This window comes from Lissotriton helveticus, chromosome 3_1 (genome assembly GCF_964261635.1).
Source record: "Lissotriton helveticus chromosome 3_1, aLisHel1.1, whole genome shotgun sequence".
Classification (NCBI taxonomy): Eukaryota; Metazoa; Chordata; class Amphibia; order Caudata; family Salamandridae; genus Lissotriton; species Lissotriton helveticus.
In genome coordinates this window covers 753901749-753920384 of record NC_136061.1, presented here as the reverse complement: position 1 = coordinate 753920384, position 18636 = coordinate 753901749, and the positions used below count along the sequence as shown (strand labels likewise).

At 42.2% G+C, this 18636-nt stretch overlaps 1 protein-coding gene across 1 annotated transcript in view; it reads left to right on the top strand.

Moving 5' to 3' along the window:
* The window catches only part of LOC144824736 (uncharacterized), a 283602-nt gene that overhangs the window by 251541 nt on the left and 13425 nt on the right, over nt 1-18636 (top strand). The window contains exon 7 of the mRNA XM_078683749.1: nt 1534-1601. Within this exon, the coding sequence (XP_078539875.1) occupies nt 1534-1601 (68 nt within the window). The remainder of the gene's footprint in view (nt 1-1533; nt 1602-18636) is intronic.

The following is an 18636-nucleotide window of genomic DNA, read 5'->3' as shown; positions in this document are numbered from 1 at the left end:
AACTTTATGCCACTCTATTCTACTCTGCACCACTTTACTCTATGCCACTTTACTCTGCACCACTCTACGCCACTGCACTCTATACAACGCACTCTACGACACACCACTGCACTCTACAACACTCTACTCTGCAACACTTCACTCCCCACCACTCTATTCTGTACAACTCTATATTGCACCACTCTACTCTGAGCCAGTCTACTCTGAGCCACTGCGCTCCACTCTGCACCACTGTACTCTACACCATTCTACTGCACTCTACGCCATTACACTCTATACCATGCCACTCTATGCCAATCTAATCTTCTGTGTACCACTGCAATCTGAATCGGCACTCTATACCACTTCACTCTACGCTTCTCTACTCTGCACCACTCTACAGTATGCCAATGCACTGTACCCCACTCTGTTATGCACCACTGCGCCATTCGTCACTGCACTCTACACCACTACACACAACTCTATGCCATTCTACTCTGCAACACTGTACTCTATACCACTGCACTCTACGCCACTCCACTTTATGCCTCTTCACTCTACTCTTAAACAATCTACTCTATGCCACTCTGCTCTGCATGCCGTGCCACTCTACTCCGGTGGGAGCCACAGCACTCTAAGTCACTGCAATCTACTCTGCACCACTATTCTCTATACCACTGTCCTCTACACCACTCTACTCTACACCACTGTACTTTACACCGGTTCACACTTCAGTACTTTACTCAAAACCAATGCACTTTACGCCAACTACTCTGCATCACTGCAATCTACTCTACTCTGCAACACTCTAATCTAAGCCACTGCACACTACGCCACTCTATTCTATTCTGCACCACTGCACTTTATGGGCTCGATTCACAGAACTAACTTAAGACAAAATCCTAAACTTACTACTTTTGGTACTCACAGAATGTACTTACTACTTTTGGTATTCACAGAATGCACTTACTACTTTTGGTATTCACAGAATGGATTTACGACTACTAATTTTACGTCCGCACTCGGGCCGGAGATTCCGGGCCGGAGGCAGAGATTTCCGGCCCGTAGGTGGGACTTATTTGTAGATATAGCATAGAAAGATATTTGAACAGTTTCAGAGAAACACCTGTAAAATTCAGTTAATAATGTGAGCCCTACATGGTGTGGTAAATAAAAACTTTATGGACTGCCTATTGGCGTTTGGGACAATTAAGAAGAGGGGTTTGAGTGTTTTGCCATATCACAGCACTCTCAGAGACCGAGTGAGCTTCACACTAACCAGCTGATTAGTAAGTCCATTAACTGTGTTCCAGTGTGAGTAAAGTATAGTGCACTCTGTGAAACAATCATCCGTAAATGCTAGGCTGGAACAAGAAAGTGGCAGGACGTGAGACCGATGATGTATGTCATCTGTTAAATAAGCACGTGAATGGCAGCAACGTTTTAATTTGCACAAGTGTATCATAATTCTGAATGTTATCTGCATAGTTTTGTTTAACAGTGGATACATATTTCAGAGCTTGCACTGACATGTTCCATTTTCTAATACTGCAGGAAGGGGAGAGCGTGAGTTTTACTGTTCCTGATTCTGAGATTGACCAAAAAGGAAAAAGTCACGACAGGTAATTAGTAAACTGTGTTATTTTCTTGTAAACACCTTAATATTGAGATATATTTCTACCACATATCCCTTAAACAGGAAAGTATACATTGTTTATTATGTATGTTATACTTTACAAATAAATATAGGCATATAAATGTAACAAGGGTTTCCTATTTTCAGTGACCTCTGACTTCAAGAACGACAAAAGCAAGCAGAGGTGGATGCCTTCATAATTCAAGCCAATCTTCCTGCCCCTTTACAAGTAATTTTAAGTCCAAATAGGCTTAAGTGTGTTTGTTAATCTTTGTTCCACTGAGAAGAAAAACAAACTGGCTAATTTAAGCTGCAAGACGTGATGAGACGGTGTAGCTTCTGGAACCTGAAACGAGTAAGGTCACAGTCTCTGTCCATGCTCTGCACAATTTCCTACTTGTTTCTCTCCGTTTGGGATTTTTAATTGGAAAGAAGATGTAATACCACACAATACAAATTTTTAATACACGTTTCAGCATGTGATCTAATATTAGTGAATATAAGATGGACATACTAACTAAAAATGTGGTAATGTAAGCCATTTCAAAAGTCAGAATGGCTCAATGTGAAGAAGCTGGGTTCCACATTCTAGACTTACTCTGGAACCCCTGGCCGACGTCTCTTTTTGTGTGCTTGAAAGCCTGCTTGAAAGTGTGGAGGAGAGGAAAAATAGTGTTAGCTAATTATACATTACACTTCCAATGAGCCATGACTCCGAAGAATCACAGGCTCTGATCCAAATTTAAGTACGTTTATTACAACGCCAAGAACAGCTAGACATACAAACACCTCAAAACGAGGTTAGAGAAATACATTGGAGCTAATACAAAGCCAAATCTACGGGTGAAGTTAAGACGATGCAGCATACACAGAATAGCCACTTCCAGAATCAGGACACAGAATATGACCACACCGATGTCAATAGTCCCCTTCATCGGAGGTTAGTAGATAAAAAGCATTAGTCTGTCCCTACACTATCTCTAATTTGACATCCCTACTTAGCATTTCCCAAGCAAGTTCTGAAAAGATGTCAGCTCATGCAGGCTTCCTTAGAAGACCATTCACATTGAATGGGTCAAGTAGCTTAATGCTACAGAGCTTGTTCTAAGATGCGCTCTCTTCTCAAGGCAAGGTAGAAGTTACTGGAGTCTGTCCCTAACTCCAATACAGAACTGGTACGAGAAATCCCATAATACTATGCAGCATCCCCCCATCCACACAAGACACCTCAAACGGGTAACTTTCTTTTTGGCAGCAATGCTCCCAGGCCTCGGCTCGATGACCTTGATTCCCAGGCTCGCTCCGGTAGGAAAGAACACTATTCCACATTATCAGCATCGCAGTTCAATGTACCTCTCTAAGCGAAACTTCTAAAACAGACATTTCAGTAACTAACAAAGATGCATTTCTCCACCTGAAACATAAGAAAGAAAAGGTTCTGCATACACATGAATTCTACTAGCAAACCTGACTTGAGAGCTGCAGGGAGAAATACATATTAAGCCTACAGAATTCGGCCAACATAAGAAACAGCATGTAATTTCATAAAACACACATATACATGATCATTGTTACTGTCTAAAACAATAACTGAATCTCAGAATAATAAAACACCACCTTCATCAAACTGAACAGTTTCTCTTGACTCTGGGTATGCAATGTATCAGTCCTAACCGTGTGAATGTACACGGCCCTCCTGTTATATTTAAAATGATATCCTTTCACATTTGTCATTTAAAAGTACGGTTGGAATCACCACTTTCATCATCCAGCTGAAGTCATATTTCATTTTCATTTGAGCACATTTAAATGCAACCTGTAGAAAACAGTATGTGTTATATCATTTTGTTGTTTTGGCAAAAAGCATCAGCCAAGGTGTCAGCCTGCAGTGTCAGGTGGTAGCTTTGAAGTTGGGGGGGGCAGGGGACTTCCAGTCCCTCACGGTCCCACTCAGATACAGGTACCAACACTTAAGGCGGGACATCAAAGAGATGGTTAGTTCATGACCCATTGCTACTCTATGTTTGTTTACTGGTAAAATTATGGGGTTGTAGCAGTGCTGGGTCTTTAAACATCCCCTTGGGCCCTCCTTTCCCCTGTTGTTTATAGGGACATCCAAGACACCAACATTCCGCAGTATGATCTAGGAAAGAAACAAGTATAACTCTTCTTGCAAATAAAGTTTTTCAGAGAGCACATGGTCTCCTTTTTCTGATTTGGATCCAAAGAAAAAGTTTTGTCTTTTCCACCTGCAATGAGCTCTGTTGGTTCTGGGGAATGATTTGAGGATTCTACCCATACTTTGGCCTGTGGGTTCTTGTTTATGGAGCCAACCCCTCCTTCCTCTCACACAGTAAGAAGGGCTGGGGCTGTTCCCTTCCTCACTATCCCTCCATACGCTGCTCAATAAGCATACCCTCGATCATTTGGGCATATCTGTGCTGGTACTTTTCCTCTCTCCAACTGGCCCTTCACCACCTGTGGGACTGGTCTGTGTTCTGCACACTGACCAATAGGAATCACAGTTCTACTCATGTGTAGGGGGATATGCATCCCTTTATTCTTTGCCCACCTGTTAGTGGCTTTCTCTCCCAGGTGTCCACATTTTTGGTGTGCCCACTTAGCCATTCCCACCATAAACAGAATCCTGTGTTGTCACTCCTGCCTGCCAGATTTTTGTTTTTTTAAACAGCTTTTTAGTGAAGTTATGGGACAATGGGCATCCACATGATGCACAGTGACTGCACATTGTGGTAACATTTCCCAGATTTCTTGCCACAACTCCTTACCCAACCTCACAGGGGACTCCTGTAGCTTAGACACATCATTTAACACCTCTGTATTTTCCACTGGAACTTGCACCATCTGCTCATGCAACACTGCAGTTTCTGCCTGTATGTACCACTTCAATTTGATCACATTTTCTTCTTGGGCATGCCCTGATCTGTGCGACTTAGGGGAACTCACCACCCATAGCATTAGAGGAATTTCAAGTCTCCAAATGACATTGTGCCTTTTTGTCATATGCCTAGTGTCTATCCGAGCATTGCAACCCAAAAGCAACTGTATCTGTCCCATGTCTATCAGAGCACAATAGCACAAATACAACTGTATTTGCCCAGTGTGTATCAGAGCACAATAACACAAAAACAACTGTTTTTCAAATGGATTATACCACTCTCCAGCATCTGGCAAAGTTTTAGTCCTAAAGCCCAGGAGCACCCTTTTCTTTCCTTGTTTTTCCCACTACTTCAATTTCCATACTGCCCCGGCACTGTCACATATAACTTAATGTCTCCTTCCTGTATTGGCCACACATCTAAAACATATTGTATAGCCTCTTTTGCTGATTGAAAAGCACATTGCATATACTCTTCCCACTTAGAATCATGTTTTAAAATAGCATTTTTCATCATCTCTCCCTTAAGTCTCTGCGTAGCATCCCTCAATATAAAGCAAGGTTAGTCATTTACTGACCAGTCTGACTTGAGACTGCACCCAGAAACCACTAATTGTAACATGCTGATTTGATTATCTTCTCTAAAATTCCTAAAATGTTCCTGTACAGCAGAGTCAACGCTAAGCGTACAAAACTGTGCTGCATTTCCTTGGTTTAACATCACTTCAGAGGCTCCTAAATCAAACAAACACACAATCTACATTACCGATGCTCTCCTGGTTTCTGTTGAAATCTGTCCAAAATGCCATTAACCTCTTGCAGAGTAAAGTCCTCCAGAGAATTCATTAAAACCTCCTGTGGACATTGTGAATTAACCTGCAGCTTTCGTTGAACAACATTCTTTCTCCTGACTCATTCTAGCTACCTGAAAAGTCTGGTAATTTACACTGCATCACACACATGGCATTTCACCTTTGCACTCTCTGGTGTTTCCAGTTTATCTCTTAATGATTTGTTTTCACACATTAATATATCAGAATTCTTTTTAACTTCAACTTACTGCTGTTGTATTTGATCACATTCTTTTTCTAACTGCACACATTTTTCATACATGGTACAAAAAGCACTCAAAAGAATCCAACCTTTTCTTTCTGAATTGCTAAGCTCTTTTTCCTCTTCAAAGGAAACTTGCTGCAAACATTTAAATATCTGTGCTTGCCCCTTGTCTGTTAAACATGCATAAGAGACATCTCCCACCCCAATAGCTCAGTTGGCATTTGTGAATCTGCAACTGAAAACACTGCATTTTGGAAAACATTTTTCCCTTTTCAATTTTAAAAATCCTACCCCACTCCTGTTACCAAAATGTCATGCTTTACACTCCCAAATAAAAGAAATTCAGCACTCCCAAGGAGAGGCACTCAGTAAAACAAGTAAAACCACCTGGAAAATAGGCTCCACACTCACCAGATGAGGCAAATCAAAAGGCAGTTTCAAAATAAAGCATGGGGTTTTATTATTGCAACACTCTAGCAGAAAAACATTCCCAGATGTCAAGCAAGGCAACATACATATGTATATATATGTGTGCACAAGCAAACAATAATAAAACACTCACAAGTTCAAATAATAATGGAACATTCACAAGTCAATTATAAGGGAGAAAAACATAAGCAGATAATAATAATGGATGTCCAATGCAAGAAACAAGCACTGTCAAATGTAAGACTCACATATAATAAAGAGCATATATACTCAACATGAAAACGTCACAGAGCAATGAAACTTATAACTAATGCATCACCATTGAGGACAGCACAACATTCTGGTCAGCTCAACTGGGAAGCTCTTTCAGTCGTCTAGAAGTCTCAATGAGACAGCAAATCTTTCTCGTGACCATGCATCCACCTCACGAGTGAGCTTCTGTAGGAGCGCAAAAACTTCCTATCTTTAAAACCTTTACAAACACGAAGAGAGACGTCTAGAAATTCCCCCTCCCTGCATCTGTTTCAAAACCAAAGCTGACCGTACTGGTCTGTTCCAAGGTCAAGACGGAAGCTGGCCAGTCCTCCGTGTTTTGAGTTAAGACAGAGAAGTACATTCCTCTCTCACATTTTCAAACCCACATTCCACACATTCTGTTCCAGGCAAGGCAGTTTTGTTCTATGCTGAGAAGAAATCAAAACATCATACTCTGAAGCTTCAAGCAGGCACAAAACGAGAGCACAAAATGGTGTAGATGTAAAAACACGTAGTTAAAGATCACCACAGTCTCACAATATAAAAAATATATGTATCCCTGGAGAATTGACAAGTGAGCATTTGAAAGATGTGGTAATGGTGGATCACCCATTGGTCAGATGTCATGCTCCTCCCTCCATAAAAGGAGTAGGTGATATAACTTCTTACCAGATGATTGTGGGACACCAAGGTTAAACAAGAGAAACTTTGAAGTGGTTGTAGAAGGAAGGACTGCGAGCTGGATAGAACGTTGCCCGTGGGGTGCTGAGTGTTTACCTCCTGGTCCATGATTATGGGCTCTAGATGGATGGGTGGCTCTCTGCAACAGACGTTAATACTGCCTCTGTCTCTGAAGCTAACCCCTTCCAAATCCTCAAAAAGGGCACTTTTGATATGGGCGCTCACAAACTGTAGGCACCAAACAATGAGAGCAGGCTGTGGTGTCACTGTTAAATAATTCCAGGGCTAAAGCTGCTTTTTCGATGAAAAGCCTGAAACCATCAACAGGCATTTCCATCTATGAATGTTGAACATCCATGGGAATAGCAGTTGAACATATCCATGCATGGCACCAACAACCACATGTGTACTACTCAAACTATCAGTCGAGCCAAGGCCTGACTTAATAGAAAATTTGGCTGCATCTTGGCAATCAGCAACCAAACATTGTAATATTTTTCGAGTGTCCTCCTGAACATCAGCTAATATAGCTGATACACTGTCTCACAAAAGCATGAGAGTATCTTCTTAATAGCAAAAACAACAAGTGATGGACTGAATGTGGATCAATGTCACACACTCCCCCAGTCAAAAGATCTGGGCCCAAATCCATCGTTTTTTTGCACTCCACACCACCCTGGGTTAGACAATGGCGATATGCAAATCAGCTCTGACCCTGTTGCCCCATGGGAACAGTCCAGTCCGAACTACAAAAGCCATGTCCTTCCCAGAACGGAATCAAGCATCCGAGGACCGGACCGGTTTCGAGGTAACACCTCTCTTCAGCCCGGCTAGCTTGACTCCAAGTGGTGTGGAGTGCCTGGGACCCACGTCTGGGCATCCCCAGCGCACTTAGGGCGGCAATTGCAAAAACAACAAGTGATGGACTGAATGTGGATCAATGTCACACACTCCCCCAGTCAAAAGATCTGGGCCCAAATCCATCGTTTTTTTGCACTCCACACCACCCTGGGTTAGACAATGGCGATATGCAAATCAGCTCTGACCCTGTTGCCCCATGGGAACAGTCCAGTCCGAACTACAAAAGCCATGTCCTTCCCAGAACGGAATCAAGCATCCGAGGACCGGACCGGTTTCGAGGTAACACCTCTCTTCAGCCCGGCTAGTTTGACTCCAAGTGGTGTGGAGTGCCTGGGACCCACGTCTGGGCATCCCCAGCGCACTTAGGGCGGCAATTGCAAAAACAACAAGTGATGGACTGAATGTGGATCAATGTCACACACTCCCCCAGTCAAAAGATCTGGGCCCAAATCCATCGTTTTTTTGCACTCCACACCACCCTGGGTTAGACAATGGCGATATGCAAATCAGCTCTGACCCTGTTGCCCCATGGGAACAGTCCAGTCCGAACTACAAAAGCCATGTCCTTCCCAGAACGGAATCAAGCATCCGAGGACCGGACCGGTTTCGAGGTAACACCTCTCTTCAGCCCGGCTAGCTTGACTCCAAGTGGTGTGGAGTGCCTGGGACCCACGTCTGGGCATCCCCAGCGCACTTAGGGCGGCAATTGCAAAAACAACAAGTGATGGACTGAATGTGGATCAATGTCACACACTCCCCCAGTCAAAAGATCTGGGCCCAAATCCATCGTTTTTTTGCACTCCACACCACCCTGGGTTAGACAATGGCGATATGCAAATCAGCTCTGACCCTGTTGCCCCATGGGAACAGTCCAGTCCGAACTACAAAAGCCATGTCCTTCCCAGAACGGAATCAAGCATCCGAGGACCGGACCGGTTTCGAGGTAACACCTCTCTTCAGCCCGGCTAGCTTGACTCCAAGTGGTGTGGAGTGCCTGGGACCCACGTCTGGGCATCCCCAGCGCACTTAGGGCGGCAATTGCAAAAACAACAAGTGATGGACTGAATGTGGATCAATGTCACACACTCCCCCAGTCAAAAGATCTGGGCCCAAATCCATCGTTTTTTTGCACTCCACACCACCCTGGGTTAGACAATGGCGATATGCAAATCAGCTCTGACCCTGTTGCCCCATGGGAACAGTCCAGTCCGAACTACAAAAGCCATGTCCTTCCCAGAACGGAATCAAGCATCCGAGGACCGGACCGGTTTCGAGGAAAAGCCAGAAACCGGTCCTTGGATGCTTGATTCTGGTCTGGGAAAGACATGGCTTGGTAGTTCGGACTGGACTGTTCCCATGAGGCACAGGGTCAGAGCTGATTTGCATATAGCCAGTGTCTAACCCAGGGTGGTGTGGAGTGCAAAAAAACGATGGATTTAGGCCCAGATCCTTGTACTGGGGTGAATGTATGACATTGTTCTACATTCTGTCCATCAACTGTGTTTTTTGCAATTTTCACCCCGAGTGGGCTGGGTATGCTCAGACGTGAGTCCCAGGCTCTCCACACCACTGGAGTCAAGCTATCTAGGCTGAATGAAGGCTGATAGCCAGAAACCGGTCCTTGGATGCTTGATTCTGGTCTGGGAAAGACATGGCTTGGTAGTTCGGACTGGACTGTTCCCATGAGGCACAGGGTCAGAGCTGATTTGCATATAGCCAGTGTCTAACACAGGGTGGTGTGGAGTGCAAAAAAACGATGGATTTAGGCCCAGATCCTTGTACTGGGGTGAATGTATGACATTGTTCTACATTCTGTCCATCAACTGTGTTTTTTGCAATTTTCACCCCGAGTGGGCTGGGTATGCTCAGACGTGAGTCCCAGGCTCTCCACACCACTGGAGTCAAGCTATCTAGGATGAATGAAGGCTGATAGCCAGAAACCGGTCCTTGGATGCTTGATTCTGGTCTGGGAAAGACATGGCTTGGTAGTTCGGACTGGACTGTTCCCATGAGGCACAGGGTCAGAGCTGATTTGCATATAGCCAGTGTCTAACCCAGGGTGGTGTGGAGTGCAAAAAAACGATGGATTTAGGCCCAGATCCTTGTACTGGGGTGAATGTATGACATTGCACTGGCTTCCGGTTAAGCAGAGGGTGATGTTTAAGATCTGCTGCGTCATCCACAAATGCTTGACTGGAACTGGTCCCGGTTACCTCACTGAGAAATTTATCCCCTATGTACCGTCCAGATTCCTGAGCTCGGGAGATCAGGAACTATTATGTGTTCCTACGGCCATGAAGGCAAGAAAGGGGGGAAGAGCCCTATCAGTAGCAGGTCCAAAGCTGTGGAACCTACTCCCAAAGGAAATCAGAGTATGTAGGGAACATTTCCCTTTTAGGAAAAAGCTTAAAACATTCCTCTTCAAATCTCTAACTGACTGATCTCCTGCCGATTTCATTAAAATGTTGACGAGTCTTTTCTGTTCTCTGGTTGTGGCCAAAGGCGCGGAGATATTCCTTCGGGAATCGATTCACAGCGCCATACAAACCTGAAATAAATAAATAAATAAATAAATTGTTCTACATTCTGTCCATCAACTGTGTTTTTTGCAATTTTCACCCCGAGTGGGCTGGGTATGCTCAGACGTGAGTCCCAGGCTCTCCACACCACTGGAGTCAAGCTATCTAGGCTGAATGAAGGCTGATAGCCAGAAACCGGTCCTTGGATGCTTGATTCTGGTCTGGGAAAGACATGGCTTGGTAGTTCGGACTGGACTGTTCCCATGAGGCACAGGGTCAGAGCTGATTTGCATATAGCCAGTGTCTAACCCAGGGTGGTGTGGAGTGCAAAAAAACGATGGATTTAGGCCCAGATCCTTGTACTGGGGTGAATGTATGACATTGTTCTACATTCTGTCCATCAACTGTGTTTTTTGCAATTTTCACCCCGAGTGGGCTGGGTATGCTCAGACGTGAGTCCCAGGCTCTCCACACCACTGGAGTCAAGCTATCTAGGCTGAATGAAGGCTGATAGCCAGAAACCGGTCCTTGGATGCTTGATTCTGGTCTGGGAAAGACATGGCTTGGTAGTTCGGACTGGACTGTTCCCATGAGGCACAGGGTCAGAGCTGATTTGCATATAGCCAGTGTCTAACCCAGGGTGGTGTGGAGTGCAAAAAAACGATGGATTTAGGCCCAGATCCTTGTACTGGGGTGAATGTATGACATTGTTCTACATTCTGTCCATCAACTGTGTTTTTTGCAATTTTCACCCCGAGTGGGCTGGGTATGCTCAGACGTGAGTCCCAGGCTCTCCACACCACTGGAGTCAAGCTATCTAGGCTGAATGAAGGCTGATAGCCAGAAACCGGTCCTTGGATGCTTGATTCTGGTCTGGGAAAGACATGGCTTGGTAGTTCGGACTGGACTGTTCCCATGAGGCACAGGGTCAGAGCTGATTTGCATATAGCCAGTGTCTAACCCAGGGTGGTGTGGAGTGCAAAGAAACGATGGATTTAGGCCCAGATCCTTGTACTGGGGTGAATGTATGACATTGTTCTACATTCTGTCCATCAACTGTGTTTTTTGCAATTTTCACCCCGAGTGGGCTGGGTATGCTCAGACGTGAGTCCCAGGCTCTCCACACCACTGGAGTCAAGCTATCTAGGCTGAATGAAGGCTGATAGCCAGAAACCGGTCCTTGGATGCTTGATTCTGGTCTGAGAAAGACATGGCTTGGTAGTTCGGACTGGACTGTTCCCATTAGGCACAGGGTCAGAGCTGATTTGCATATAGCCAGTGTCTAACCCAGGGTGGTGTGGAGTGCAAAAAAACGATGGATTTAGGCCCAGATCCTTGTACTGGGGTGAATGTATGACATTGTTCTACATTCTGTCCATCAACTGTGTTTTTTGCAATTTTCACCCCGAGTGGGCTGGGTATGCTCAGACGTGAGTCCCAGGCTCTCCACACCACAGGAGTCAAGCTATCTAGGCTGAATGAAGGCTGATAGCCAGAAACCGGTCCTTGGATGCTTGATTCTGGTCTGGGAAAGACATGGCTTGGTAGTTCGGACTGGACTGTTCCCATGAGGCACAGGGTCAGAGCTGATTTGCATATAGCCAGTGTCTAACCCAGGGTGGTGTGGAGTGCAAAAAAACGATGGATTTAGGCCCAGATCCTTGTACTGGGGTGAATGTATGACATTGTTCTACATTCTGTCCATCAACTGTGTTTTTTGCAATTTTCACCCCGAGTGGGCTGGGTATGCTCAGACGTGAGTCCCAGGCTCTCCACACCACTGGAGTCAAGCTATCTAGGCTGAATGAAGGCTGATAGCCAGAAACCGGTCCTTGGATGCTTGATTCTGGTCTGGGAAAGACATGGCTTGGTAGTTCGGACTGGACTGTTCCCATGAGGCACTGGGTCAGAGCTGATTTGCATATAGCCAGTGTCTAACCCAGGGTGGTGTGGAGTGCAAAAAAACGATGGATTTAGGCCCAGATCCTTGTACTGGGGTGAATGTATGACATTGTTCTACATTCTGTCCATCAACTGTGTTTTTTGCAATTTTCACCCCGAGTGGGCTGGGTATGCTCAGACGTGAGTCCCAGGCTCTCCACACCACTGGAGTCAAGCTATCTAGGCTGAATGAAGGCTGATAGCGAGAAACCGGTCCTTGGATGCTTGATTCTGGTCTGGGAAAGACATGGCTTGGTAGTTCGGACTGGACTGTTCCCATGAGGCACAGGGTCAGAGCTGATTTGCATATAGCCAGTGTCTAACCCAGGGTGGTGTGGAGTGCAAAAAAACGATGGATTTAGGCCCAGATCCTTGTACTGGGGTGAATGTATGACATTGTTCTACATTCTGTCCATCAACTGTGTTTTTTGCGGTGTACAGTCATAATATCGAGTCAATTATTTCGACTGGACAGAATATCGAGTAAAAAATATAGAATGGACAAAATATCGACTAGACATAATATAGACAACAAAAATATCGACTAGAGAAAATTAATATCGAATAGAATGGACATAATATCGAATCAAAAATATAGAATGGACATAATATCGACTAGACATAATATAGACAACAAAAATATCGAATTTAAGGTAAGTTAATAATAATTTTTATTTTTTGTGTAATATAAGTCTGTAGCGGGTTGTGGGTTTATAGGGGAATAGGGTGGGAAGTAATTTAATTCTAATTAATTAAATATGTTAATTTATTTATTGATATATATTTAGAATTAATTGTTAATTAATTATTAATTGGTAATTAATTAAAATATAATTGGTAATTAATTATAATTGATTAATTGATGAATATTTTAATTTTAGTAATTTATTTTCTGTAGCGGGTTGTGGGTTTATAGGGGAATAGGGTGGGAAGTAATTTAATTATAATTAATTAAATATGTTAATTTATTTATTGATAATAATTTAGAATTAATTGTTAATTAATTATTAATTGGTAATTAATTAAAATATAATTGGTAATTAATTATAATTGATTAATTGATAAATATTTTAATTTTAGTAATTTATTTTCTGTAGCGGGTTGTGGGTTTATAGGGGAATAGGGTGGGAAGTAATTTAATTATAATTAATTAAATATGTTAATTTATTTATTGATATTTTTTAAAAATTAATTGTTAATTAATTATTAATTGGTAATTAATTAAAATATAATTGGTAATTAATTATAATTGATTAATTGATAAATATTTTAATTTTAGGGTTCAGGGTCAGTTTTCAGTTTTTGGGTAAAGGGGTATTTTTAGGGTTCAGGGTCAGTTTTCAGTTTTTGGGTAAAGGGGTATTTTTAGGGTTCAGGGTCAGTTTTCAGTTTTTGGGGTAAAGGGGTATTTTTAGGGTTCAGGGTCAGTTTTCAGTTTGTAGGTAAAGGGGTATTTTTAGGGTTCAGGGTCAGTTTTCAGTTTTTGGGTAAAGGGGTATTTTTAGGGTTCAGGGTCAGTTTTCAGTTTTTGGGTAAAGGGGTATTTTTAGGGTTCAGGGTCAGTTTTAAGTTTTTGGGTAAAGGGGTATTTTTAGGGTTCAGGGTCAGTTTTCAGTTTTTGGGGTAAAGGGGTATTTTTAGGGTTCAGGGTCAGTTTTCAGTTTGTAGGTAAAGGGGTATTTTTAGGGTTCAGGGTCAGTTTTCAGTTTTTGGGTAAAGGGGTATTTTTAGGGTTCAGGGTCAGTTTTCAGTTTTTGGGGTAAAGGGGTATTTTTAGGGTTCAGGGTCAGTTTTCAGTTTGTAGGTAAAGGGGTATTTTTAGGGTTCAGGGTCAGTTTTCAGTTTTTGGGTAAAGGGGTATTTTTAGGGTTCAGGGTCAGTTTTCAGTTTTCGGGTAAAGGGGTATTTTTAGGGTTCAGGGTCAGTTTTCAGTTTATGGGTAAAGGGGTATTTTTAGGGTTCAGGGTCAGTTTTGGGTTTTTGGGGTACAGGGGTACTTTGTAAAAATAAAGTAAAATTACATTTAAATTACATTTATTTAATAAAATTAAATTATATTAAATTATATTATAATATTTTTTATTAATTTATATTCAAAAAATTATTATATACTTACCAATACTTATGTTGTAATGGTATGCGTTGTAAAGGTATATGCGTTGTAAAATCTTGCGTTGTAAATGTATGCTTTGTAAAAGTTTTTGCGTTGTAAAAGTTTTGTTGTAATGGTAGGCGTTGTAAAAGTATGCGTTGTAACGTCATACATCCCTGGAGTGGGAATAGTAATTTTAACCTCTACGCTATCCAGCGCTTTCCCTACTGTTGCACCCACTGGAGTGGGAGTAGTAAATTTTACCTCTACGCTATCCAACACTTTTGCTAATGTTGAACTCACTATAGTTGTAACAATAAATTTTAAACATTTTCTAAAATGTTATATATGTTTATTTAATAATATGTTTAAATATATATATATATATATATATATATATATATATATATATATGTGTGTGTGTAATTTTTGGTGATATAATTTTTTTAATTATATAAATTATTTATTAAAATTATATTTTTTTAATAATTATTTCTAAGTTTATATTAAATATATTTATTACTATATTAGTTTTAACTTACTTTTAAGACATTTTAAAAAATCGATATTTTGACAGTCTATATTTTTGTAAGTCGATATTTTGGAGTCGATATTTTGGTACTTACCTGTTTGAAGATAGGGAGTCGATATTTTGTCAATCGATATTTTTGACTCGATATTTGTGTATCTCGATATTTGTGTCGTCGATATTATGTCAGTGATCCGTTTTTTGCAGTATCTTCTTAATAAACAGGACTTATTCACAGATCTTATGGCTAAAATAGCTGAAGAAAATACATTTTTCACATAAGCCTCTATTTTCTTAGAATTGGCCTCAGAATCACAAAGCATGATCGGATCCACAATCAGCATCAGTGATGTCTGAATCAGCATTAGTAACTAGGCCAATGGCGTTTGATGGCTTAGTTACGATGTAAGGAGTAGCATCGAGGATGGAGCCAAAAGCATCATTGGACCCAAGTTTGATGTACCCAAGACCATGGTTAACAGCATCAAAATGAGGCCCAGAGGCACAGTTTGTTTCGAAGATGAATCCATGAATGTTGGAGCATCTGGAGGCCCCCTCAGATCTGTGGAGCCAAGGTGTATCAGAAAGGTCAGAAACAGCACCAAAGACAAAGTCCATAGCTTTTTTCAGCTGTTAAAGCTGATCCTGCATCAAAACCTGATCAGTTGGAAGTCAAAATGGAAACAACGCCATAGTCAACCCCGTAATAGTGGAACTACTTTGTCTAGAGTGGTTAGGTGCGTCATGCAACTCTGAATGGCACTAGTGGCGTGATGCAGGAGAGCCATGTTTTGATGTTCATGTTTCTTATTCCTGCGTTTGGCTTTATTTGACTGTGCCCACAAAGACCTTGTGAAGGAGAGTGAGTCCTGGCCACTGCCATGCCATAAACATTGACGAACACCAATCTTCAATCTCCTCATATCCCCAACTGCAAGCTTTGTCTCATTGTCATGTATAGCCTTTTTGTTCATCTTGGTGTATGCCGAACATCACTTCGAGTCAAGGCTGGAACAAAGACATCACAAGCAAACATTGTGTGAAGCCATAACCAACATTTGCTTGTTACATGTCATGCATGGTTTAAACCCCAATGGGTACACCAGATTGTTTTTATGAGAATTGCCAAAGATTTTGAATGACAATTGGAGCTCTGGATCAGTGTCAGTTGGTGTAGAAAGAAAGGAACTAACATCAGCGCAAGCAGGATACATATATTCTGATCCCAAGGTCACGTCCAAATGAGACGGAGCAGCACGTGGTTACACGATGTTGCACAAGAACACCTGACTGCGCTGGAGGCAATTGCTGTGTAAAAGTTTCCAAATCCAGTCTGACATCTTGAGGTTTCAAAAGGTGAGGATTCTGCTGTTAGAAGTCTATATCAGAAGTGCAGTCCACTTTCTAAGCTGTGGGACTAGGATGATACTGTGCTTTAGGGCATTATTATCCTAATCACAACACAACATGTCCCACCAGGAAATGACCACCGCTTTATCTTTGACCTCAAAGATAGGTTCCTGTGTTGATGCTATTGCTGCGGTCTCCATGTGGGTCTGTCACAAAGACTGCATGAATCTCAGGCTGTTAAGATACTTTGGTTGAGGTGCCTCATCAGTCTGGTGAACGCTACTTTCTAGAAGCAGCAGTTACTATGTACACTGTGGGGAGGAGTGGGGAGTGGCCAAAGTTTGTTTGTATTCAGCCAAATGTCCATGCTATTTTAATGAATAAAACAAGTGTTTCCATTCGATCAAATTAAAGGCTTTTTCAGCATCTAATACTATTCAGCACCATATTTCTTCTTATTTATTCCCTGCAACATCTCTGATATTAGTGAGAACCCTGTTGTTGTAAGCTGATATTCTTCCCTTTATGAAGGTTTGTCTTGTCTGCTTCAGAGAGGCACAGTATAATATTTTGTAGACAAGAAGTTTGCTCTTAATATTAGGGAGGTTGGTCTGAAGTTTTTGGTGACTTATGTTCCTAACCACTCTTTGGAATGAGGATCATTGTGACTTCAATTAATTATCCCTGCTGTGGTTGATTCATTATATAGGGCCTTATTAGGATGTGGTTCGGACCGCAACCAACAGTTTGTTGGTCCGAACCGCATCTACTGCTGCAGTCCAACCAACAAATTAGGATGTGTGCGGTTGGAGGCTGCAGTTGGAAGGACCAACCAATACAATCTCATCAGATTGTGTCAGTCAGGATTATGATATCGGTTTCTGACAGCCTTTCCATGTCGGCCTTTCCGACATGGAATGGCTATCGGAAATTGACATTGGGGGCACCTAGCGAGACCCTCTTTCCCCCTGGCCCTTCAAATACGGGCCTGAAAATCCCCACATGGTTCAGGGATTTTCACAAACTCCCATTTCTCAATGGGAGCTTATGCGGCGGGCGGTTCTTGTCCGTTGCACAAGCTCCCACAGAGAAATGGGAGTTTGCGACCGCTCCATGTGCGGTCGATCGTAATCAGGTGTTCGGAACCTCCGACCTATGGTTGCATGGTTCCCTCACCTAAACTTTGTCAGTCAGAGGTTTTTTAAATGTTAATTTCATATTTTAATATTTATAAAACCTATATTTTTTCTATTTTTTTTACCATATTTTGGAACTCTATTATGCTTTTTTAACTTGTAAAATTATTTAATATTTTATATCTTCCCCCAAAAATATGTGTATCATTTTTTCTTTATTTGTTGAGAAAACTAAAGTCCTGTACTGGTAGTCTACCAAGCTCCATCAGCACGCGAATCCTATCCACCATATCGAAATGATTCGCATTTCGTAACCGACGGGGTCGTGGCACTGCGTCCCGCGTAACAACATATGCATATGAGATTGTGCAAGCTGCTAGTTTGGTATGCGACGAGTACTCAGTACCAAGCCCCACATTACATCATGAACGTATGGGATCGCACCCGCTGCACGTTGCGTATGCGACGAGTGCCCGCTGCCAGGCCCTGTCTTACATCATAGACGTATGGTGTCGCGCCAGGTACGCCATTCCCTCATTTTTTTGGTATCAAAAGTATATGTCAATAACTTTAAACTATATATGCGAGCAAGCGATAATCTAAAATATTTTAGACATTTATATATTTCTAACTGTAATAAACATATATTATAGTAAATATATTGTCTCAAAATCGCGTCGGGTGCAGTCTCCTTGAGCGCTGAGTGTGCGATTGCCATGTGACCTTAAAAAAAAGCATTTGATTAGTTCATAACATTTCCCATTTTAGCAGTTGGAGAACGCCATTTTAGTCATTCTCTCTACAACATTTGATGAGACTCCCCCCTTCCGCTTAGAGAGCTTTTTTGAAACTTTCTGCTATGTACACATATCTTATACTACAAACAACATGCAACCACCATCTTTATCAATATTCATTGTCTGTAGCCTTCCACCTGTGATAGCCATGCACCTAAAAGTTACATAACCAAAGTTTTCCCCACTACCAGAGGTAACATGGTTGCATAAGCTGTCCACAGCAAAATGTAATGTAATACGGCCACAGGGTCAAGGCTGATTTGCATATGGCCATGTCTGAACTGGATTGGAGTAGTGAGCAAACAAACAATGGATTTAGGCCCAGATCTCTGTACTGAGGTGAATGTATGACATTGTTCTGCATTCTGTCCATCAAGTGTTGTTTTTGCATTTGTCACCCCGAGTGGGACGGGTATGCTCAGACATGAGTCCCGTGCTCTCCACACCACTGGAGTCAAGCTATCCTGGCTGATGAC